The following is a 25160-nucleotide window of genomic DNA, read 5'->3' as shown; positions in this document are numbered from 1 at the left end:
AAGAAAGAAAGAAAGAAACGAAAACCACCTCGAGTCACCAAAATAAACATTTTAATGCAGTGTTAAAAAAAAAAAATCAACAGGAATCCTCCAAAGCCCACTATGAACAAAATAGCAAAACGGTAGAGAAAGGACCTGTGCTGCTGGGTAGGGCCTGTGGGGCGCCTCCAGGGGTCTGAAACTGGAGGAGACTCGGGGCTGTAGGGCCCGCGGATCTGGGGCGCCCCCTCGGTCCCGGCGCGCCCAGGGCCTCCAGCGCGGGGCCCGGCACAGGAGGCGGGGAGGCAGGCGGGGAGGCGGGCGGGGCGGGGCCGGGCGGCACCTCCCTCTCCTGCCTGCTTTCCCTCCCTCTCCTGGGCCTCTCCCGGGCGCAGAGTCCCTTCCTAGGCCAGATCCGCGCCGCCTTTTCCCGCGGCCCGCACCGGGCCCAGCTGACGGGCCGCGTTGTTTACGGGCCCGAGCAGCCCTCGCTCCCGCCGCCCGCCCGCCACCCGCCAGCCCAGGTGCCCGCCCGCCCGTCAGCTTGTCCGTTGGTCCGCGCGTCCCTCTGTCCCGGAGCCCGCAGGTCGCGACCCAGAGCGCGCGGGGCCGAGAGCCGAGAGACAGTCTGGGGCGCAGCGCCGAGCTCCCCGCCCCGACATCGTGGGACGGGGCCCGGGCCGCAGCGGCCGGGGGTCGGGGCCGCCACCGCGAGGGCCTCCGCTCCCTATTTGTAGCGGGCGAAGCCGCGCGCCTCCTTCCCGGGGCTGTCTCTAGGGCCCTCCCGGGCAGCGGGGCTGCGGCCCGCGGGTCGCCGGCGTGGAAGAGAAGGACGCGCGGCCCCCAGCGCCTCTCGGACGGCCGCCTCAGAGCATGACCCCCGCGGGCCAGCGCCGCGCGCTCTGATCCGAGGAGACCCCGCGCTCCCGCAGCCATGGGCACCGGGGGCCGGCGGGGGACAGCTGCCGCGCCGCTGCTGGTGGCGGTGGCCGCGCTGCTACTGGGCGCCGCGGGCCACCTGTACCCCGGAGAGGGTGAGTCTGGGGGCGCGGGCGTGGACGGGGAGCGCCGCGATGGGGAGAGGACCCCACCCGAGCCAAAATCGAGCCCCGGCTTGTGGACTGAGAACCCTCCCCGGGGGCGGGGGGCGGTGGCCGGGACTGTAGCTCCTGCCTCGCGTGGTGGGGGGGTGGGCGGGAAGCCGCTGACCTTGGCCTTTGCCCGCCCGGGCTCGCGCCTCCGCGCCCCGCGTGCCCGACCTGAGCCCGAGGAACCTTGCCCCAGTGCCCGCCCCGCCGCGGGCGCCTCTCTGGAGCGCGCCTCCGACCCGTGCCCCAGCCCCTCCGAGCCCAAGTCGCTCCGGAGACACGACATGCGTCGTCTTTGGGTCGCGGCCGGGAAGTGGGGTCACTGGGTCTGGAGAGCCCCGGACAGCCAAGTCCCCCGAGCGCATATGGTGTAGGTAGAGCCAATCGCCCCGAGTGCCTCACCGGTGGGTGACGCTGCCTGGGGTCGGGGACTGCAGCAACCCCCTCTACCCAGCTACCTTGGATTTAGGCCCGTGGCCACCCCGGACTCTAGGTCCACGTTTACCCTTTTGGGTTCTGTTTCCAGATGTCTGGAGGCAAATTCTAAAGCCTTAGCAACAGCAGCAATTGTAGCAGAAGTAGTGGCGGTTTTTTACCCTATTTATTGTAATTAGTATCACCGCACGCCACAGGCTGGTCTATCTTATCTCTCTGGACTGTCACAGTGGCCCCGGGAGGCGGATACAGTTCTGTACCCATTTCACAGAGGAGTAAACTAAGGCTCAGGTAGGATGCATAACTCCCTTGCCCTAAAGTCAGTGCCAGAGCCAGGACTTGAACCTCTCTGTGTCCCATTCTGCACAAGAATCTGGACTACTGTCCCTTGTCTCCTGTCTCCTTGACTCCTCCTCTCCCCTCAGCCCTGCCTTTCATGAAGGAGCCTTTGACCTTGAGTGAGCCTTTCCTTCCCCCTGACCCCATGGGCCCCTCTCCCACGTGTGGGTAGCATCTTCCTTGGGCTTGACAGCAGGCACCTTTGGGGTTGTAAGATAAAGATGGCGCAATCATTTAAGACAATATAGCCTGAGTGTCCCACTGTGGGGTCTGAGGCCCTGCTTTAAACATATCTGTTGGGTTACTGTTTCAGATTTCTCCATAAAAGGAAATCAGTGGTAATGAGGAAGGGGTCAGGGAGGGAAGGAATTGAAGCTCCTAAATTTATTGATGGGGAACCGGGTACATGTAAAATCAGAGGTGCTAGAGTGGACCAACCGGGTGTGCTGAGTCGACTCTGTGAATTACATAATGTTTAAAAGCCCTGCGGCCACCCCGCCCCCAGGTGCTTGGTAGACAGTAGGTGCTCAATGAAGGGTGGCGTTTAATTTGGGTTGTTGTTAAGAAAATCCGGCTGGCTGTTGTGACTCACGCCTGTAATCCCAGCACTTTGGGAGGCTGAGGCGGGCGGATCAGGAGGTCAGGAGATCGAGACCATACTAGCCAACATAGTGAAACTCCCTTCTCTGCTCAAAATACAAAAATTAGCGGGATGTGGTGGCGTGCACCTGTAATCCCAGCTACTTGGGAGGCTGAGGCAGGATAATTGCTTGAACTGGGGAGGAGGAGGTTGCAGTGAGCTGAGATGGCACCTCTGCACTCCAGCCTGGCGACAGAGTGAGAGTTTGTCTTAAAAAAAAAAATCCAAGACGAGTGGTTTAGAACTATGCCAGATTCTGTGTGTGCGTTTGTGTGGTTCCCTGCTCTTCTGTTCCTTGTAGCTTTGGTAATTAATCGTGGATCTGTGCCTGGACTTTCAGGGTCAGTAAATAGATTTACCATTTCTTTTCACATTTATGGCTTCCATATGGGCAGGGGTTTATGGTTTGTTGTTGATGTTGTTCACCACTGTATTTTTAGACCCCAGAACGGTGCCTGGCACATAGTAGGTGTTCAGTAAATATTTGTTCTGCAGTGGGGCACAGAAACCCTGGGTGTACTGGGCTCCTTTATCATCTTAAGAAGTTCTTTATTCTCTGAGTAATACCTTCCTAAGAATTGTAAGAGCAAGCTCTCAGCAGGTGCTGTTCTATTCGCTTTGCATATATAATCTCAGTTAATCCTCACGGCAAAACCCCACACGAGGTGTGATTTAATCATCCCTTTTCACAAGTTAGAAAACTTCGTTTGAGGCCAGCAGGCAGCAGGGCTGAGATTGGAATCTAGCTAGTGTGGCTGCAGAGCAATGGTTTCTTAACAAATCTTTGTTCTTTTGAGTCTGAGCCTCCATACCCCCCATGTTTGGGGTAATGGTGAACAAAATCCTATCAAATAAATGGGCTGTGATGCCTCTTGAAGGCGTGGGGAGGGGCAAAGAGCTTTTCAGATCATTAGATCATTAATCTCTAATGTCAACCAATGTGGCTTTTTTTTTTTTTGAGACAGAGTCTTGCTCTGTCACCCAGGCTGGAGTGCAGTGGCACGATCTCGGCTCACTGCAACCTCCACCTCCCAGGTTCAAGGGATTCTCCTGCCTCAGCCTCCCCAGTAGCTGGGATTACAGGTGTGTTTCACAACACCGGCTAATTTTTTATATTTTTAGTAGAGACAGGGTTTCACCGTGTTAGCCAGGACGGTCTCAATCTCCTGACCTCATGATCCACCCGCCTCAGCCTCCCAAAGTGCTTGGATTACAGGCATGAGCCACTGCACCCGGCCTTTTTTTTTTTTTTTTTTGAGACAGGGTCTCACTCTGTCACCCAGGCTGGAATGCAGTGACACGATCTTTACTCACTGCCCACTGCAACCTCCACCTTTCAGGTTCACGTGCATCTCCTGCCTCAGCCTCCTGAGTAGCTGCGATTACAGGCATCCATCACCACCCTCGGCTAATTTTTGTATTTTTAGTAGAGATGGGGTTTCGCCATATTGGTTAGGCTGGTCTCAAACTTCTGACCTCAAGTGATCTGCCTGCCTCGGCCTCCCAAAGTCCTGGGATTACAGGCGTGAGCCACCACTCCTGGCCCAATATGGTATTTTGATTGGGATGAAGGGTGGAGGAAAATCAGTGTGATTTTTGTATCTATCTACCTATCTATTCATTTTACTGTATTTGTTTTTGAGATGAGGTCTTGCTCTGTTGCTTAGACTGCAGTGCAGTTGGGCAATGATGGCTCACTGCAGCCTCGACCTCCTGGACGCAAGCCATCCTCCTACCTCAGCCTCCCTAGTAGCTGGGCCCACAGGTGCACGCCACCCTGCCTGGCTAATTTTTACTTTAATTTGTAGAGATGAAGTCTTGCTATTTTGTTTGGGCTGGTCTCAAACTCCTGGCCTCAAGCGATCTGCCCGCCTTGGCCTCCCAAAGTGCTGGGATCACAGGCATGAGCCACGGTGTCTGGCCTCTGCAGTTATTCTTATTCTTTGCTTCTCTCCTGGGGACCTGCTTCTTGCCCTTCCCCATTCATGCATAGAGCCCATAGTGTGTGGGCTGAGTCCCTGGGGGTCCTCACCTCACCCCACTCTACCGTTGACTTCTGTTCCTCTTTGGTTCAAGCAGGAGCTCTCAGTCTCCGCACTGCTGGCATTTGGGGTTGGATCATTCTTGGTGCTGGGGTCTGCCCTGCATGTAGAGTGTTGAGCTGCAGCCCTGGTCTCCACCCACGTGGTCCTGGTAGGGCCCCCTTCCACCCAGTCATGATAGCCACAAATGTCTCCAGACATTGCCAGGCACTGCACTGGAGGAGTTAACCTTTTCCCTGTCTGAGACATTTACCCATCTGGGCTCTTGCTCTTTGTCCTCTCTTTGTTCAAGAATCTTTGGCCGGGTGCAGAGGCTCACGCCTGTAATCCCAACACCTTGGGAGGCCGAGGTGGGCGGATCCCCTGAGGTCAGGAGTTTGAGACCAGCCTGGCCAACATGGTGAAACCCCGTCTCTACTAAAAATACAAAAATTAGCCAGGTGTGGTGGTGGGCCCTTGTAATCCCAGCTACTAGGGAGGCTGAGGCAGGAGAATTGCTTGAACCTGAGAGGCAGAGGTTGCATTGCAGCGAGCCAAGATCACGCCACTGCACTCCAGCCTGGGCGACAGAGAGAGACTCTCTCAAAAAAAAAAAAAAAAATCTTCATTTACCCACGTACTTTTTTAGCCTCTAAACACCCCGTACTTGGCCGGGCGCGGTGGCTCACGCCTGTAATCCCAGCACTTTGGGAGGCCGAGGCGGGCGGATCACAAGGTCAGGAGATCGAGACCACGGTGAAACCCCGTCTCTACTAAAAATACAAAAAATTAGCCGGGCGCGGTGGCGGGCGCCTGTAGTCCCAGCTACTCAGGAGGCTGAGGCAGGAGAATGGCGTAAACCCAGGAGGCGGAGCTTGCAGTGAGCCGAGATCGCGCCACTGCACTCCAGCCTGGGCGACAGAGCGAGACTCCGTCTCAAAAAAAAACAAAAAACAAAAAACAAACAAACAAAAAAAAACACCCCGTACCCTCCGATCCCCATTACCCACCACTGACCTCCAGCCTCCACCCTGTCCAGCTTCCCCCGGCCAGTCCTCCCTGCCCTTTTCATCTCTTTACTCACTGTTCTGCCCCCAGCGTCTGGCTTGCATCTCCACCACTTTACCAATGGCTGTCAAAGTTAATCTCTCATCTCCCAGTTGCGTCTCCTGCAACCTCACCTCACTTGACCCCTCTGGGTTTGACACTGCCAATCCCTCCTCCTCCTGGAAGGTTGCGATTCCAGTCTCACCTGAGCCTGGGTTCTTGTTTTCTACTGTTCTCTTCTCCTTCTACCTAGGCTAAGATGTTGGCTCTCTCTTCCCAGAGGGTCAGTGTTTCCTTTAATCTTCTCTCAGCTCACTATTTTTTTTTTTTTAAATTCACTTCTTCGCCCCGGCTGGAGTGCAACAGCACGATCCAGGCTCACTGCAACCTCCGCCTCCCAGGTTCAAGCAATTCTCCTGCCTCAGCCTCCCCAGTAGCTGGAGTTACAGGCATGTGCCACCACACCGGGCTAGTTTTTGTATTTTTAGTAGAGATGGAGTTTCACCCTGTTGGCCAGACTGGTCCTGAACTCCTGACCTCAAGTGACCCACACACCTCAGCCTCCCAAAGATCTGGGATTACAGGCGTGAGCCACCGTGTCCGGCCCACTTTCTTTTTTCTTTTTTAAATTTTTATTTCTTTTTAGAGACAGGATTTTGCTCTGTCACACAGGTTGGAGTGCAGAGGTTTGGTCCTAGCTTACTGTAGCCTCCAAGTCATGGCCTGGAGCAGTCCTTCCACCTAGGTTCCCCAAATAGCTGGAATCACAGGCAGGTGCCACCGTGCCCAGCTAATTTAAACATTTGTTTGTAGAGACAGAGTCTAGCTGTGTTGCCCAGGCTGGTCTTGAATTCCTGGCCTCAAGTGATCCTCCCGCCTTGGCCTCCTGTGAAACTGGGATCACAGGCACAGGCACCACCATGACTCACTAATTTTTAAAATTTTTTGTAGAGACAGAGTCTTGCTATGTTGCCCAGGCTGGTCGTGAATTCCTGGCTTCAAGCAACCTGCTCGCCTCCGCCTCCTGGGTACCTGGGACCACAGGCAGTCACCACCACGCCGGGCTAATTAAAACTTTTTTTTTTTTTTTTTTTTCCTGTAGAGACAGGGTCTTGCTATGTTGCCTAGGCTGGTCTTAAACTCCTAGCCTCAAGCAGTCTTCCCTCCTGGGCCTCCCAAGTGCTGGGATTATAGGCATGAGAAGCCATTGCACCCAGCTAAGAAATTTACATAGATCCGACTTCTTCATCTGAACAGGGGTCAGCTAACCGTGGCCCTCAGGCCCAATCCCACGGATTTTGTAAATGCAGTTTTATTGGCATGCAGCCACACTCATTTGTCTACTCATCATCTATGACTGCACAAAAATGCCTGGACACGGCAGGTTGAGTAGTTAAAACAGGAATTCTATGGCCAAAATATTTACACTTTGGCCCTTTACAGAGAACGTTTGCTAACCTCTGATCTGGAACAGACGCCTTGAGGTTTCATTCATGATAGCATGCCTAATGGCTTGTGTGGTCCCTGGTACAACTTAAATGAAGCGAGTGAAATGAAATGCTATATCTGGCTGGGCGCGGTGGCTCAAGCCTGTAATCCCAGCACTTTCGGAGGCTGAGACGGGCGGATCACAAGGTCAGGAGATCGAGACCATCCTGGCTAACACGGTGAAACCCCGTCTCTACTAAAAAATACAAAAAAACTAGCCTGGCGTGGTGGTGGGCACCTGTAGTCCCAGCTACTCGGGAGGCTGAGGCAGGAGAATGGCGTAAACCCGGGAGGCGGAGCTTGCAGTGAGCCGAGATCCGACCACTGCACTCCAGCCTGGGCGACAGAGCGAGACTCCGTCTCAAAAAAAAAAAAAAAAAAAAATGCTATGTCTTTCTCTTTACACTGCAAGACACGTTAAAGAAAGTGTATCATTTGCTGCACTGAATACACGGATTCCAAGGATGAGAAACATCACCGTGATGTTGCCTACTTAGCTATGTGTATGATCTTATAATTTATTTATTTAAACAGCTATACTGGTATTGAATAAGGATTTCACGCTCTCAGCCCTGTATCTAGAACCGAAAATATAACTGGTATATATAATGAGATTTTTTTTTTTTTCTCAAGCCTCTCTTGTGTTAATTTCTATTAAGAATATTCCTGGAGGCCGGGTGTGGTGGCTCACGTCTGTAATCCCATGCACTTTGGGAGGCCAAGGTGGGTGGATCACTTGAGGTCGGGAGTTTGAGACCAGCCTGACCAACGTGGTGAAATGCCGTCTTTACTAAAAAAAATGCAAAATTAGCTGGGCGTGGTGGCACATGCCTGTAATCCCTGTCTCCTGAGGCAGGAGAATCGCTTGAACCCGGGAGGTAGAGGTTGCAGTGAGCTGTGATCGCGCCACTGCACTGCAGCCTGGGCGACAGAGCGAAACTCCATCTCAAAAAAGAAAAAAAATACTTTTGGCCAGGTTCTGTGGCTCATGCCTGTAATCCCAGCACTGTGGGAGGCTGAGGTGGGAGGATTACATGTGTCCAGGAGTTTCAGATCAGCCTGGGCATCATAGCAAGACCCTGTCTCCACTAACAATAAAACAAAAATTAGCCGGGCATGGTGGCCTGCGTCTGTAGTCCCAGCTACTTGCGAGGCTGAGATGGGAGGATCTCTTGAGGCTGGCTGGAAGGGCAAGGCCGCAGTGAGCTGTGATTGTACCACTGCACTCCAGCCTGGGCAACAGTGAGGTCCTCTCTCTCTCTCTCAAACAAAAAAAAAAGAGTACTTTTGGAGTGGCCTGGTTGATGTTTTCCAGTTGCAGTGTATTTATGGTTTCTAATTAAAATAGTGACAGGTAATGCATTCTCATTGCAAAAAGAAAAATTACCAAAGTATAGAAAGGGAAAAACAAAAAACAAAAGTCCTTTTCCACAATCTTGTGTTGGGGTGCAGTGGCTCACACCTGTAACCCCTGGACTTTTTAGGAGGCTGAGGTGGGAGGAACAAGGAGTTCGAGACCAGCCTGGGCAACATAACGAGGCACTGTCTCTAGAAAAAATTTAAAAATTAACTGGGCATGGTGGTGTGTACCGGTAGTCCCAGCTACTCAGGAGGCTGAGGTGGGAGGATCGCTTGAGCCCAGAAGGTTGAGGCTACAGTGAGCCGTATTCATGCCACTGCACTCCAGCCTGGGTGATAGAGTCAGACCCTGTCTCAAAAAGAAAAGAAATAGTAAAAAAGTCTTGTCCCCCTGTCCCCCAAAGCATTCCATTCATGTCCAGGGAGGTAACTGTGCCATTGGTTTATATGTCTTTTTAATGTTTAATAATTTTTTGGCCAGGTGTGGTGGCCCACTCCTGTAATCCCAGCACTTTGGGAAGCCAAAGCAGGTGGATCTCTTGAGCCCAGGAGTTCAAGACCAGCTTGGGTAACATAGCAAGACTCTGTCTCTACAAAAGCCTCCAAAAAAGGTATCCAGATACAGTGGTGAGCACCTGTGGTCCCAGCTACTAGGGAGGCTAAGGTGGGAGGATCACCTGAGCCTGGGAAGTCGAGGCTGCAGTGAGCTGTGATTGCACCACTGCACTCCAGCCTGGGTGACAGGGTGAGACTCTGTAACAACAACAAAATATTTAGAAAATTATCGTACAGTAAAATAGGCTTTTTAAAGGTGTACCGTTTATGAATTTTAAGCCATGTCTAGAGCTCAGCTCTCTACTGTTCTTGGCTAAAGAAGGCTGTAAGTTGTATGGCTCTTGCCACAATTAGGATAGAGAATAGTCTCATTGTTGTCCAAGCTCCCTCAATTCACCCCTTTATCACTAAACCACCTCCACCCCTAACCACAGATCTGTTCTCCATCCCTATAGTTTTCTCTAGACTTTAAAATGTTTTATCTTATAATCGGATTAATATTCTTTTTTCTTTTTTTTTTTTGAGACAGAGTCTCGCTCTGTCACCCAGGCTGGAGTGCAGTAGCGCGATCTTGGCTCACTGCAAGCTCCGCCTCCTGGGTTCAGGCCATTCTCCTGCCTCAGCCTCCCGAGTAGCTGGGACTACAGGCACCCGCCACCACACCCAGCTAATTTTTTGTATTTTTAGTAGAGACAGGGTTTCACCATGTTAGCCAGGATGGTCTCGATCTCCTGACCTCGTGATCCGCCCGCCTCGGCCTCCCAAAGTGCTGGGATTATAGGCATGAGCCACCACGCCTGGCCTGGATTAATATTCTTAAAGTTGAAATTTTAAATTTGAGTCCAGTTGATCCTCATTATTCCCAGATCCCATATTTTCTTTATAAAATTTAAAATTAAAATTTTTATTTTGAGAGGCAGGTTCTTGCTCTGATATCCAGCTGGAGTGCAGTGGTGTGGTCCTAACTCCCTGCAGCCTCCAACTCTTGAGCACCAACGATCCTCCTGCCTCAGCCTCCTGAGTAGCTGGGACATACGGGACTAGCTGCCACGCTCAGCTAATTTTTATTTTTATTTTTTTATTATTTATTTATTTATTTATTTTTGAGATGGAGTCTCATTCACTCTGTTGCCCAGGCTGGACTGCAGTGGTATGATCTGGGTTCACTGCATCCTCCGCCTCCCGGGTTCAAGTGATTCTCCTGCCTCAGCCTTTCTACTAGCTGAGGTTACAGGCCTGACACCATGCCCGGCTAGTTTTTTTATTTTTAGTAGAGATGGGGTTTCACCATGTTGGTCAGGTTGGTCTCAAACTCCTGGCTTCAAGTGATCCGCCCACCTCGGCCTCCCAAAGTGCTGGGATTACAGGTGTGAGCCACCATGCCCAGCCTAATTTTTAAATTTTCAGTAGGGATAAGGGCTCGCTATGTTGCTCAGGCTGGTCTCGAACTCCTGGCCTCAAGTGATCCTCCCATCTTGACCTCCTAAAGTACTGGGATAACAGACATGAGCCACTGCATCTGGCCCCAGACCCTGTATTTTTGAATTCACCTACTCACTAAAATTTATTTGTAACCCTCGAACCAGCATGCTCAGTGCCTTTCTGGTCATTTCAGGACACTCGTAAGTATGAATCTCAAATTTGAGGTCAAGTAAGAGGGCACTCCACCTTTTTGCTTCAGCCCTTATGCATCAGATTCATACAATCTATACATTGAGGATTAAAACTAGTCCTTTTTGACCGGGCACAGTGGCTCATGCCTGTAGTCCCAGCACTTTGGGAGGCTGGGGCGAATCATGAGGTCAGGAGATCGAGACCATCCTGGCTAACATGGTGACACCCCGTCTCTACTAAAAATACAAAAAATTAGCCGGTGTGGTGGCGGGTGCCCATAGTCCCAGCTATGGACTGAGGCGGGAGAATCCCTTGAACCCGGGAGGCGGAGGTTGCAGTGAGCTGAGATCATGCCATTGCATTCCAGCCTGGGCTACAGGGTGAGACTCCTTCTCAAAACAAAAAACAACAAAAAACCCCGAGTCCTTTTTGTGGTTATTTGGTGCCGCATTTTTAGCATTTTTGTGCTTTCAGTTGGTGATGGGGCTGTTTCAAATGCACCCCAGGGCGCTAAAGCTCAGCTCTCTATTGTTCCTTGGCTAAGGAAGGCTGTGACCACCCACCGTTGTGGAGAAAATACAGTGTGGCCAGGCGTGGTGGCTCACACCTGCAATCCCAGCACTTTGGGAGGTTAAGGCAGGTGGATCACTTGAGGCCAGAGTTCGAGACCAGCCTGGGCAACATGATGAAACCCCATCTCTACTGCAAATACAAAAATTAGCTGGATGTGATGGCGCATGCCTGTAATCCCAGGTACCTGGGAGGCTGAGGTACAAGAATTGCTTGAGCCTAGGAGGTGAAGGTTGCAGTGAGCCAAGGCGGTGCCACTGCACTCCAACCTGGGCAACAGAGTGAGACTCTGTCTCAAAAAACAAAAAAGAAACCCCCAAAACCAACACACACACACACACACACACACACACACACACACACACACACAAAGGCATGTGAGCCAAGACGGTGCCACTGCACTCCAGCCTGGGCAACAGAGAACAGAGTGAGACCCTGTCTCAAAAAAAAAAAAACAAAAAAACAAATAAAAAACCAGCACACACATACACACACACACACACACACACACACACACACACACACACACAGGCATGTGTTACATTAACTTTGTTCAGGCATGAGTTCTACTACTGTTGGCCGTGAGTTCAGTGTTAATGAATCAACAATATAGATTCAATAATGTCTTTCAACAGAAACACACATAAAACAAGGCTAGGTATTGACCCATGGATAAATGTGCTGTGGCCAGAAGTTCACAGTTACCCTTGCGTTTTCCTGGGAGCAGTGGTTCAGTATTCGCTAGTTCAACATTCGAGGGAATTTCACAGAGTCCACCAATAACAAGAATCGGCTGCAAGTGGTTTAAAATTGGTGAATCTGTGGCTCACGCCTGTAATCCCAGAACTTTGAGAGTCTGAGGCAGGTGGGTCACCCGAGGTCATGAGTTTGAGACCAGCCTGGCCAACATGGTGAAACCCCGTCTCTACTAAAAATACAAAAATTATCCAGACACGGTGGCTCATGCCTGTAGTCCCAGCTACTTGGGAGGCTGAGGCAGAAGAATCGCTGGAACCCGGGAGGCGGAGGTTACAGTGAGCCGAGATTGCACCACTGCATTCCAGCCAGGGCAACAGAGTGAGACCCCGTCTTAAAAAAAACAAAACAAAACTGTGGGCTTGTCATTTCCCGGTTAGAATCCTTTGAATGCAAATGCTCTTTTTGTTGTATTTTCATCTTCATGGAAACCGCTGGGTTGGTTACCTTTCGGAAAGTTCATGAGATGTCTAAAAACTCCAGCCTGTGTTTCAGTGAGGGGAATCCCTGCCCTCTGCCAACACTGGTGGCAGGGAGAGGCAGCAGTGGCTCTCAGGATTTTATTTATTTCATTTATTCATTTATACTTTTTTGAGAAAGGGTCTTGCTCTGTCGCTCAGGCTGGAGTACAGTGGCGCAGTCACAGCTCACTGCACCCTCAACCTCCTGAGCTCAGGTTGTTCTCCCGCCTCAGCCTCCTGAGTAGCTGGGACTACAGGCGTGTGCCACCACGACTGGCTAATTTTTGTATTTTAGTAGGGATGGAGTTTCGCCATGTCGCCTATTATTATTATTTTTATTTTGAGTGGAGTCTTGCTCTGTTGCCCAGGCTGGAGTGCAGTGGCACGATCTTGGCTCACTGCAGCCTCTGCCTCTGGGATTCAAGTAATTCTCCTGCCTCAGCCTCCTGAGTAGCTGGGACTGCAGGTGTGTGCCACCATGACTGGCTAATTTTTATATTTTAGTAGAGATGCAGTTTCCCCATGTTGCCCAGGTGGGTCTCAAACTCCTGACCTCAAGCCATCCGCCTGCCTCGGCCTCTCAAAGGCCTGGGATTACTGGTGTGAGCCACCTTGTCCAGCTGGCTTGAAGGATTATTATTATTATTATTATTTTGAGATGGAGTCTTGCTCTGTTGCCCAGGCTGGAGTGCAGTGGCACAATCTTGGCTCACTGCAACCTCCACCTCCTGGGTTCAAGCAATTCTTCTGCCTCAGGCTCCTGAATAGCTGGGATTACAGGCGTGTACCACCACACCTGGCTATTTTTTGGATTTTTAGTAGAGACGGGATTTCACCACGTTGGTCAGGCTGGCCTCGAACTCTTGACCTCAAATGATCCACACACCTCAGCCTCCCAAAGTGCTGGGATTACTGGTGTGAGCCACCGCGCCCGGCCGGCTTGCGGGATTTTAGAAACATATTTTGCTTTCAGCAGAACAAGGTTTGCTATTCTGCGGTGCCACGTACAGACCGGCTCTAAGTTCCTGTTGGAGTTCAAAGCGGACTTGTGAGAATGAATGTTTAATTTCACATCTGGCATTTTCTTCCAGTTCCTTAAAAGTAGGGTGTCTCATCAGGTTTATATAAAAGCCCCTGACGTGTGTTCAGGAAGGGCAGGGTGCTATCATGAGATTCTTGTTTCCTTTGCCTTTATGGGAATGTGGAAACCATAGGTACTTTCTAAAAATTACCCTTGTTATCAATGCAGGCAAAAGTAGTCAGACAGGAAGGGACTCAAGAGAGTAGGGATGCAACTGCTTTTTAAAATTGATTTTGAAATCTCATTTTTTTATTTTTTTATTTTTTTTTTTTTGAGGCGGAGTCTCGCTCTGTCGCCCAGGCTGGAGTGCAGTGGCCGGATCTCGGCTCACTGCAAGCTCCGCCTCCCGGATTTACGCCATTCTCCTGCCTCAGCCTCCTGAGTAGCTGGGACTACAGGCGCCTGCCACCTCGCCCGGCTAAGTTTTTGTATTTTTAGTAGAGACGGGGTTTCACTGTGTTAGCCAGGATGGTCTCGATCTCCTGACCTCGTGATCCGCCCGTCTCGGCCTCCCAAAGTGCTGGGATTACAGGCTTGAGCCACCGCGCCCGGCCGAAATCTCATTTATTTTTATAATTAGAGACAGTGTCTTGCTGTGTCATCCAGGCTGGAGTGCGGTGGTGCGATTATGCCTCATTGCAGCCTTGAGCTCCTGGGCTCAAGCAATTCTTGTGCTTCATCCTCCCAGGTAGCTGGGACTACAGGCATGCACCACCATGCCTGGATAGTTTTTTTTTTTTAATTTTTATTTTTTGCAGAGACAGGGTTTGGCTGTGTTGCCCAGGCTGGCCTCAAACTCAAGACCTTAAGTGATTGTCCCACCTCAGCCTCCCAAAGTACTAGGATTACAGATGTGAGCCACTGTGCCTGGTGGGATACAACTGTTTTCTGACTGCGCATGTGTGTTGTTGTTGCCATTCTACTCTCAAGGATGTATCCTTTTGTTTCCTTCCAGAAGATCAGAAAAGGGAGGACCTCATATATTCCCTCCTAATTATACCCAGTTACACGTCTCCATACCACCTGTTACAAAGTGCCTTTCTGGTCTTGCAGGACTTCTCTTGTTTTTCCTTCTGTCTTCCGTGTCCTGTCTGCTCCTGTCTGTATAAATTTCAGGACTCCTGAAATAGCACAGAAGCCCCCTTCTAATCCTGTGGTTTGATGTGTGATATTGTTAGGATTACAAAACTATGTAATACACTAGAGGAGTCAGACATTCTAGAGCTCCTAGAAGGTGTTGATGTTAGGGTGGCTGTGGGACAGGTGCCCCTCCTAGTCCCTGGCCTTTCATACTGTGTCCCCTGGAGCCCCTCTTTCTTTCTGTTTTTTTTTTTTTTTTTTTTTTTTTTTTTTGAGATGGAGTCTCGCTCTGTCACCCAGGCTGGAGTGCAGTGGCACGATCTTGGCTCACTGCAACCTCGGCCTCCCAGGTTCAAGAGATTCTCCTGCCTCAGCCTCCTGAGTAGCTGAGATTATAGGCGCCTACCACAACATCTGGCTAATTTTTTTTATTTTTTATTTTTTATTTTTTATTTATTTTGAGATGGAGTTTTGCTCTTGTTGCCCAGGCTTTCGTGCAATGGCATGATCTTGGCTCACTGCAGTCTCTGCCTCCCAGGTTCAAGCAATTCTCCTGCCTCCGCTTCCCAAGTAGCTGGAACTACAGGCATAAGCCACAATGCCTAACTAATTTTGTATTCTTGTAGAGATGGGGTTTCTCCATGTTGGTCAGGCTGGTCTCAAACTCCCGATCTCAGGTGACCCACCTGCCTTGGCCTCCCAAAGTGCTGGGATTACAGGTGTGAGCCACTGCACCCGGCCTGGCTAATTTTTTATATTTTTGGTAGAGATGGGTCTCAAACTTTGGCCAGGCTGGGCTCAAACTGCTGATCTTAAGTGATCCACCTGCCTTGGCCTCCCAAAGTGCTGGGATTACAGGCGTGAGTCACCGCACCCGGCCTTTGTTTTGTTTTTGAGACAGGGTCTCGCACTGTCACCCAGGCTGGAGTGTGGTGGTGTGATCTCAGGCCTCTGCAATCTCCATCTCCCAGGCTCAAGCAATCCTCAGCCTCCCAAGTAGCTGGGACTACAGGTGCACACCACCACACCCATTTATTTATTTATTTATTTTAGAGATGGGGTTTTGCTATGTTACCTAGGCCGATCTCAAACTCCTGGGCTCAAGCAATCCACCCATCTCAGCCTCCCAAAGTGCTGGGATTCCAGGCGTGAGCCTCTCTTTCTATCCTTTTCTTTTCTCAGTTTTCTCCCCGCCACCTTTCCTGCAATATCACCTGTTGTCACTGCATCCACCAGCATCCGTACCTGTTCCCCCATCTTCCCAATGCCCACGGGACCCACATCCCTGAGTATCCCATAGCCCTCACAGATTCAATATGCCCCCAACTGACCCTGTTGTTCTTGCCACCATAAACTGGTCCTATCTTGGATGCTTCAGGCTCATTGACAATCCCTCCTCACTCTCTTCTCCCTCCTCTCTTCCATTTCTCCTGGGTATGAAGTCCTGTTCACACAAACTGCCCTTGGTTTCTGTGGTGTTATGCGTGCTGTCTTCAGTACCTTCTTCATTCTGCTGCCAGAAGGCTGTTTCTCTCTCTCTTTTTTCTTTTTTAATTTTGTTTTTATAGACACGGTGTCTTACTGTGTTGCGCAGGTTGGTCTCAACTTCTGGACTTAAGTGATCCTCCTGCCTCAGCCTCCCCAAGGGCTAGGATTATAGATGTGAGCCACTGTGCCCTGTCTAGAGGGATATTTCTTTTATTTTCTTTCTTTTCTTTCCTTTTTTTTTTTTTTTTTTTTTTTGAGACAGAGTCTCACTGTGTTGCCCAGGCTGGTGTGCAGTGATGTGATCTCGGCTCACTCAGCCTCTCCCTCCTGGGTTCAAGAGATTGTCCTGCTTCAGCCTCCTGACTAGCTGGGATTACAGGTGTGCACCACCACGCCTGACAAATTTTTGTATTTTTAGTACAGATGGGGTTTCACCATGTTGGCCTGGCTGGTCTCGAACTCCTGACCTCAAGTGATCTGCCCGCCTCGGCCTCCCAAAGTGCTGGGATTACAGGCGTGAGCCACTGCGTCCGGCCTTGGTTTTTTTTAGAGATAGGGTCTCACCCTGTCACCCAGCAGGCTGGAGTGCAGTGGTGCAGTCATAGCTCACTGCAGCCTCAACCTCTTGGGCTCAAGCAGTTCTCCTCCCTAAGCCTCCTGAGTAGCTAGGAGCACAGATGCACCTCACCACGCCTGGCTATGTTTTGTATTTTTAGTAGAGACAGGGCTTTGCCAGTTGCCCAGGTTGGTCTCGAACTCCCAGGCTCAAGCAGTCCACCTGCCTAGGCCTCCCAATATGTTGGGATTACAGGCGTGAGCCACTGCACCCGGCCAACATCTCTGCAGTTCTTTGTTTTACTACTTTGTCCTTTAGCTCTGGTGGTAGCTTATCACAGTTCTTTAGGCGCGTCTTTCCTTTACTTGCTGTAAGAGTGCAACCTTATTTGTCTTGAGAGTCCCCCTGGGCCTGGCACAATGTCTGGCTCACTGAGATGCCCAGCAAACGTTTGTTGAGTGAATACAGGAATGATTTCCACGTGGCTGATTTGCCGGGTCCAGAACCTGCATTTGATCCATGACGCCTCCATTCCTCCTCGCAGAGGTAGATTTGAAAGCTATTCTTGCAGACAGGTGGAGAATCTTAACGATCTCTGACCAGTGTGTCCAAGCTCTAATTTCTGGAGGTAATAAATCTGGGAATGGATTCCATATGGCTCAGATGGGAGACAGAACAGGTATACACAGCCAGACCTCCAGAGGTGGGGATCCAGCCCGGGACCAAATCAAGGTCTAGCTACAACGAGGATAGGGCTGGCTGGGCACAGTGGCTCACGCCTGTAATCCCAGCACTTTGGGAAGCCGAGGCAGGTGGATAACCTGAGGTCAGGAGTTCGAAACCAGCCTGGCCAACATGGTGAAACCCCATCTCTACTAAAAATACAAAATTATCTAGATGTGGTGGTGCATGCCTGTATTCCCAGCTACTTGGGACGCTGAGGCAGGAGAATTGCTTGAACCCAGGTGGCAGATGTTGCAGTGAGCAGAGATCATGCCACTGCACTCCAGCCTGGGCAACAGAGTGAGACTCCATCTCCAAAAAAACAAAACAAAAAAACCAACAACAACAGCGAAAAAAGGTGCCATCTAACACCACCAGCTTGCCCTCAAATTCTTTCCTGGGTGAAGCCAAAAACCCTCCCAGGGTAAGGGTCAATTTTGGGGCTTGCCTCTTCTACATCAAACCTATATTTTCGATGATACCCTTTATAAAATCTACATAGACAGATCAAATATTTCTTTTTTTTTGAGACGAAGTCTCGCTCTGTCGCCCAGGCTGGAGTGCAGTGGCCGGATCTCAGCTCACTGCAAGCTCCGCCTCCCGAGTTTATGCCATTCTCCTGCCTCAGCCTCCCGAGTAGCTGGGACTACAGGCACCCGCCACCTCACCCGGCTAGTTTTTTGTATTTTTTTAGTAGAGACGGGGTTTCACCGTGTTAGCCAGGATGGTCTCGATCTCCTGACCTCGTGATCCGCCCGTCTCGACCTCCCAAAGTGCTGGGATTACACAGATCAAATATTTCTTTTTTTTTTTTTTTTTTTTTTGAGACGGAGTCTTGCTCTGTCGCCCAGGCTGGAGTGCAGTGGCCGGATCTCGGCTCACTGCAAGCTCCGCCTCCCGGGTTCACGCCATTCTCCTGCCTCAGCCTCCCGAGTAGCTGGGACTACAGGCGCCCGCCACCTCGCCCGGCTAGTTTTTTTTTTGTATTTTTAGTAGAGATGGGGTTTCACCGTGTTAGCCAGGATGGTCTCGATCTCCTGACCTCGTGATCCACCCGTCTCGGCCTCCCAAAGTGCTAGGATTACAGGCTTGAGCCACCACGCCCGGCCTCAGATCAAATATTTCTAATGAAAAATGAGCCTCCGCTTCAAGATAGGCTGCCAGGGTAAAGCACACACCACATCTTGTAGGCATCATGGGAAAAAAATCCTGCAGACCAGGGATCCCCAACCCTCAGGCCACAGACCAGTAGCAGTCCATGGCCTGTTAGGAGCTGGGTTGCACAGCAGAGGTGAGTGGAGGGCTGGTGAGCATTGCCGCCTGAGCTCCGCGTCCTGTCAGATCAGTGGCAGCATTGGATTCTGATGGGAGCTCCAATCCTATTGTGAACTGTGTGTACAAGGGATCTGGGTTACCTGCTCCCTATGACAATCTAACTGATGCCTGATGATCCGAGGTGGAACAGTTGCATTCTAAAACCATCACCACCCATCCCCATCCATGGAAAAATTGTCTTCTATCATTGGTCCCTGGTGCCAAAAAGGTTGAGGAACACTGCTATAGACTATCTCATTAATCTTTTTTTTTTTTTTTTTTTTTTTTTTTTAGTATTGATTACATGATGAAATGGTTTTTTGTTTTTTTGTTTTTTGAGACGGAGTTTCGCTCTTTTTGCCCAGGCTGGAGTGCAATGGCGCGATCTCGGCTCACCGCAACCTCCGCCTCCCAGGTTCAAGTAATTCTCCTGCCTCAGCCTCCCGAGTAGCTGGGATTACAGGCATGCACCACCATGCCTGGCTAATTTTGTATTTTTAGTAGAGACGGGGTTTCTCCATGTTGGTCAGGCTGGTCTTGAACTCCCGACCTCAGGTGATCCACCCGCCTTGGCCTCCCAAAGTGCTGGGATTACAGGTGTGAGCCACTGCGCCCGGCCTTTTTTTTATTTTTGAGATGGAGTCTTGCTCTGCTGCCCAGGCTGGAGTGCAATGGCATGATCTCAGCTCAGTGCAACTTCCATCTCCCGGGTTCAAGTGATTCTCCTGCCTCGGCTTCCCAAGTAGCTGGGATTACAGGCGTGAGTCACGGTACCTGACCCATTTGGCATATTTTAGTACGGAGATGGTGGTCAGGCACGGTGGCTCACGCCTGTAATCCCAGCACTTTGGGAGGCTGAGGTGGGCGGATCACCTGAGATCAGAGTTTGAGACCAGCCTGGCCAACATGATGAAATCCCATCTCTACTAAAAATACAAAATTAGCCGGGAGTGGTGGCAGGCACCTGTAATCCCAGCTACTCAGGAGGCTGAGGCAGGAGAATTGCTTGAATCCCAGAAGCGGAGGCTGCAGCGAGCCGAGATCGTGCCACTGCACTCCAGCCTGGGCAACAGAGTGAGAGTCAGTCTCAAATAAAGGAAAAAAAAAAAAAAAAGAAAAAAGAGGCCGGGCGCGGTGGCTCACGTCTGTAATCCCAGCACTTTGGGAGGCCGAGGCGGGCGGATCACAAGGTCAGGAGATCGAGACCACGGTGAAACCCCGTCTCTACTAAAAATACAAAAAATTAGCCGGGCGCGGTTGTGGGCGCCTGTAGTCCCAGCTACTCGGGAGGCTGAGGCAGGAGAATGGCGTGAACCCGGGAGGCGGAGCTTGCAGTGAGCCGAGATCGCGCCACTGCACTCCAGCCTGGGCGACAGAGCGAGACTCCGTCTCAAAAAAAAAAAAAAAAAAAAAAAAAAAAGAAAAAAGAAAATATTAGCTGCCACTAGCACCCTCTTCCTCATTGCCTTTCTCTACCTATACAAAGAGTGGCCATTAACCAGGTACCCATTATGAAGAACTTGAAGCATCCTTCACTCCCACTCAGAGATGTTAAAAGCTGGTAGAAGTCCTTGCGTCTATTTCTGCCGTCATTTCTTTTTTTTTTTTTTGAGACGGAGTCTCACGCTGTTGCCCAGGCTGGAGTGCAGTGGCGCGATCTCGGCTCACTGCAAGCTCCGCCTCCCGGGTTCCCACCATTCTCCTGCCTCAGCCTCCTGAGTAGCTGGGACTACAGGCGCCCGCCACCGCGCCCGGCTAATTTTTTGTATTTTTAGTAGAGACGGGGTTTCACTGTGGTCTCGATCTCCTGACCTTGTGATCCGCCCGCCTCGGCCTCCCAAAGTGCTAGGATTACAGGCTTGAGCCACCGCGCCCGGCCTCTGCCGTCATTTCTAACATCCTCTGGGTATTTTCTGTCCCAGGAGTAAATTGCACTATTGTCTTTCACTAATAGGGACACATACGGCTTTAATGAATTAAGAGTTAGATTCATAGGAGATTTAAAAAGAAAAGCAATTCTTGATTGTTCCCTACAATTATAGCTGTTTAATCTTTACTCATAACAACTTTAGTGAGATAGAATTCACATGACATACAATTCACCCATTTTAAGTGTGCAATTAGGTGGTTTTGAGTACATTTACAGTTGTGCAACTGTGACCACAGTCAGTTTTAGAACGTTTGCATCATCCTCAAAGAAACACTGTACCCTTTAGCTACCACTTTCCATCCCCCATTTCCCTAGCTCTTGGCAGCCACGAATCTATTTTCTGTCTCTATGGATTTGCCTCTTCTGGATTTTTTTGTATGAATGGAGTCGGAAAACGTGGCCTTCTCTGTTCGACTTCTTTTATGGAGAAGGTTCATACCTGTAATCCCAGCACTTTGGGAGGCAAAGACTGGAGGATCGCTTGAATTCAGGAGTTTGAGGGCGTTCTGGGCAACATAGCGGGACCACTGTCTCTACAAAACAAATTTTTAAATTAGCTGGGCATGGTGGTGCATGTCTGTGGTTCCAGCTACACTGGAGGCATAGTTTTGTTTTGTTTTTGTTGGTTTGTTTTTGTTTTTGTTTTGTGTGTGTGTGTTTTGAGATGGAGTTTCGCTCTGTCACCCAGGCTGGAGTGCAAAGGCACGATCTCAGCTCACTGCAACCTCCGCCTCCCGGGTTCAAGCCATTCTCCTGTCTCAGCCTCCCTAGTAGCTGGGATTACAGGCATGTGCCACCCCGCCCAGCTAATTTTTGTATTTTTAGTAGAGACAAGGTTCCACCATGTTGGCTAAGCTGGTCTCGAACTCCTGACCTCAGGTGATCCACTCGCCTCGGCCTCCCAAAGTGCTGGGATTATAGGAATGAACCACTGTGGCTGGTCTTTTATTTACATTTATTTATTTATTTAGAGACAGAGTCTCACTCTTTCGCCAGGCTGGAGTGCAGTGGTGCGATCTCGGCTCACTGCAACCTTTGACTCCCGGATTCACACGATTCTTCTGCCTCAGCTTCCCAAGTAGCTGGGATTATAGGCACGTGCCACCACACCCAGCTAATTTTTTTTTTTTTTTTAATTTTTAGTAGAGATGGTGTTTCACCATGTTGGCCAGGATGGTCTCGATCTCCTGACCTCATGATCCACCTGCCTCGGCCTCCCACAGTGCTGGGATTACAGGTATGAGCCACTGCGGCCGGCCTGTATTTACTTTTGAGACAAGATCTTGCTCTGTTGCCCAGGCTGGAGTATAGGGGTGCAAACACAGATCACTGCAGTCCCAGACTCCTAGGCTCAAGCGATCCTCCTGCCTCAGTCTCCCATGTAGCTGGGACCAGAGACACACACCAGTATCCCTAGCTAATGTTTTAATTTTTTATAGAGATGGAGTCTCACTATGTTGCCCAGGTTGGTCTTGAACTCCTGGACTCAAGCGATCCTTCCGTCTCTACCTTGCAAAGTGCTGGGATTATAGGCGTGAGCCACTGCACTCAGCCTCAGATATTATGAATAATGCTGCTATAGACATTTGTGTACACGTCTTTGTGTGGACATAAAGTATCATTTCTCTTAGGTAGTTACCTAGGAGTGGAATTGCCGGGTCATATGGCAACTCTTGGTTTAATATTTTGAGGAACTACCAGAGTGTTTTACACAGTGGCTGCACTGTTTTACATCCCCATCAGGAATGCAAAAGGATACTAATTTCTCTACATTTTTTTTTCTTTGAGATGGAGTCTCGCTCTGTGGCCCAGGCTGGAGTGCAGTGATCTTGGCTCACTGCAACCTCCACCTCCCAGGTTCAAGTGATTCTCCTGCCTCAGACTCCTAAGTATCTGGTACGGGTGCCTGTCACCACGCCCAGCTAATTGTTTTTTGTATTTTTAATAGGGACGGGATTTCTCCATGTTGGCCAGGCTGGTCTTGAACTCCTGACCTCAGGTAATCTGCCCGCCTTGGCCTCCCAAAAAGCTGGGATTACAGGTGTGAGCCACGGTGCCCGGCCCATTTCTCTACATTCTTTGCACTTGTAATTGTCACTCTTTTTGGTTTTAGCTATCCTAGTGGGGATAAAGTAATATCTCTTTGTGGTTTGAATTTGTGTTTCCCTAATGTCCAACAGCCAGTTAATCTTTGTTGTTGTTGTTGTTGTTGTTGTTTTGAGACAGAGTCTTGCTCTGTCGCCCAGGCTGGAGTGCAGTGGCATGATCTTGGCTCACTGCAAGCTCCACCTCCCGGGTTCACACCATTCTCCTGCCTCAGCCTCGCGAGTAGCTGGAACTACAGGCACCCGCCACCAGGCCCAGCTAATTTTTTTGTATTTTTTAGTAAGAGATGGGTTTCAACGTGTTAGTCAGGATGGTCTCGATCGCCTGACCTCGTGATCCACCCATCTTGGCCTCCCAAAGTGCTGGGATTACAGGCGTGAGCCACCACCCCTGGCCGTTGTTTTTTTTTAAATCGAGACAAGGTCTCACTCTGTTGCCCGAGCTGGAGTGCTGTGGTGTGATCATAGCTCGCTGTAACCTCCTATTCCTGGACCCAAGTGATCCTCCTGTCTCAGCCTCCCAAGTAGCTGGAACTACAAGCACATGCCACCATGCCTGGATATTTATTTATTTAGAGATGGAGTCTCGCTCTGTCGCCCAGGCTGGAGTGCACAGGTGTGAGCCACCGCGCCCGGCCCATACCTGGATATTTAATTATTATTATTTCTTTTTTAGAGTTGGGGTCTTGCTATGTTGCCCAGGCTGACTTTGAACTCCTGGCTTGAATCGATTCTCCCACTGTGGCCTCCCAGACTGCTGGGATTATAGGCAGGAGCCACTGTGCCCAGCCCTAGTTAACCTTTGAATGCATATTCATGTCTGATTTTGGTTCTGCCATAGCCTGGGGAGGATGGAGGGCAAGTGTTCTTTGTACCTGCAGTATATTGTGTGTGTGTGTGTGTGTGTGTGTGTGTGTGTGAGAGAGAGAGAGAGAGAGAGAGAGAGAGAGAGAAAGAGAGAGAAAGAGAAATGAAATATAGTGTGGGACTCAGGGCTGAGAAGCCCAGGGCTATGGCCAAATCTAAGACTAGGATGCCGGCCAGGGATGGTGGTTCATGCCTGTAATCCCAGCACTTTGGAGGCCGAGGCGGGTGGTTCACGAGGTCAGGAGATCGCGACCATCCTGGTCAACATGGTGAAATCCCGTCTCTACTAAAAATACAAAAATTAGCCAGGCATGGTGTTGGACACTACTCGGGAGGCTGAAGCAGGAAAATCACTTGAACCCAGGAGGTGGAGGTTGCAGTGAGCCAAGATCATGGCACTGCACTTCAGCCTGGGCAACAGAATGACACTCCATTTCAAAACAACAACAACAAACACCACAAGAATTTCAAGGAAACAATGAGTAATTTTTTTTTAGGGTAAGTATATCCCAAACATCGCATGGGATATACTTATCCTAAAAAAGGTTTTGTTGCTTATCTGAAATTCAAATTCACCGGGCATCCTCCATTTTTATTTGCTAAGTCTGGCAATCCTGTCAGTTGCTGGTGAGTTGCGTGTCCTTGAGTGATGGCCTTTGCCCCTTGGAGCTTCAGTTTTCTCACCTGTGAGATGGGGACAGAGCTTGCTGGGAGGCGTCAGTGGCACACAGGGTCCTGTGACATCTCTGGATGTGGAAGCCGTTAATGTGACTGTGACTGGGAGCCTCAGACTGGGGTTGGGTCCTTGACTAGGAGGGGTGGGGGGCTAGAACTGGCATCCTTGTCCCCTTGAAGCTGCCTCTCAGCCTGAGCTTGGTCCCTGCAGGGTTCCTGCTTGGTTCAGACCCCAGGCAGCCAGTGTTGAGGGGAGGGTGGAGGTTATTCCATAGTTGTGTACTGAGGCTTTCCTCCAACTTCCTAGCAAGCGACTGTATGTGTGTGTGTGTGTGTGTGTGTATGTGTGTGTTTTCTTGACTTAGCCTAATCCATTTGCTGCATGGAATGTGATTCAGAATTATTGCTACTTTGTTTTTCCCATTTGTTTGCTTTTGCTGTTTTTTGTTGTTGTTGTTGTTGTTGTTTTTCTAATTTGTGCTTCTTTTGTGGGTAATTCTCAGGGTGGGTTTTTTTTTAAGAGGATTTACTATTCTTTAGAACAATCGGTTTTCCTCGAAGATATTGGTGGAAGGTTTAGTGTTTTGGAACAAAATAAGCAGGAGTTATATAGTGAGCCTTATATTCTAGGTGCTGAGGATTGTGGTGTATGTGTTGGGGAGACGGGGTGTGTGTGTCTGTGTGTGTGTGTGTGCGCGCGTTGGCAGAGAGAAGCCATCTGAAGAGTTTGATTTTGAAAAATGTCAACTCAAGTGTAAGGGACACAAGGAGGAGAAACACCCAAATAGGTATGCTGAGGAAAGGGAATCAGGGAAGACTGCCTGGAGGAGGAGGCAGCATTTGAACTGGATATCTTGAAGCATGATGGGCTGGATTTAGAAATAGGGAGCTAAGGTCCAAAGCACTTCACCAGCCAAAAGATAGACTAGCCTAGAGATGCCTAGAGATGACTGTTATGTTTGGAGGAATAGACAACAGCAGCGGCAAAA

The 25160-nt window shown here is 50.1% G+C and overlaps 1 protein-coding gene across 3 annotated transcripts in view; it reads left to right on the top strand.

Moving 5' to 3' along the window:
• Positions 1-421: 421 nt before the first annotated feature.
• Positions 422-25160, top strand: part of LOC105487005 (insulin receptor) — a 188050-nt gene continuing 163311 nt past the window's right edge. The window contains exon 1 of one of the 3 annotated variants that reach the window (XM_071085908.1): positions 422-1013. In XM_071085908.1, coding sequence (XP_070942009.1) covers positions 914-1013 — 100 coding nt within the window. In that variant the 5' untranslated portion in view covers positions 422-913. The remainder of the gene's footprint in view (positions 1014-25160) is intronic. The other 2 variants (XM_071085907.1, XM_071085909.1) reach the window with 2 other exon arrangements.

The sequence above is a fragment of the Macaca nemestrina genome, chromosome 20, assembly GCF_043159975.1.
Source record: "Macaca nemestrina isolate mMacNem1 chromosome 20, mMacNem.hap1, whole genome shotgun sequence".
In the NCBI taxonomy this organism is placed as follows: domain Eukaryota; kingdom Metazoa; phylum Chordata; class Mammalia; order Primates; family Cercopithecidae; genus Macaca; species Macaca nemestrina.
The sequence above is the reverse complement of the archived record's forward strand: the minus strand, read 5'-3'. Positions and strand labels throughout refer to the sequence as shown.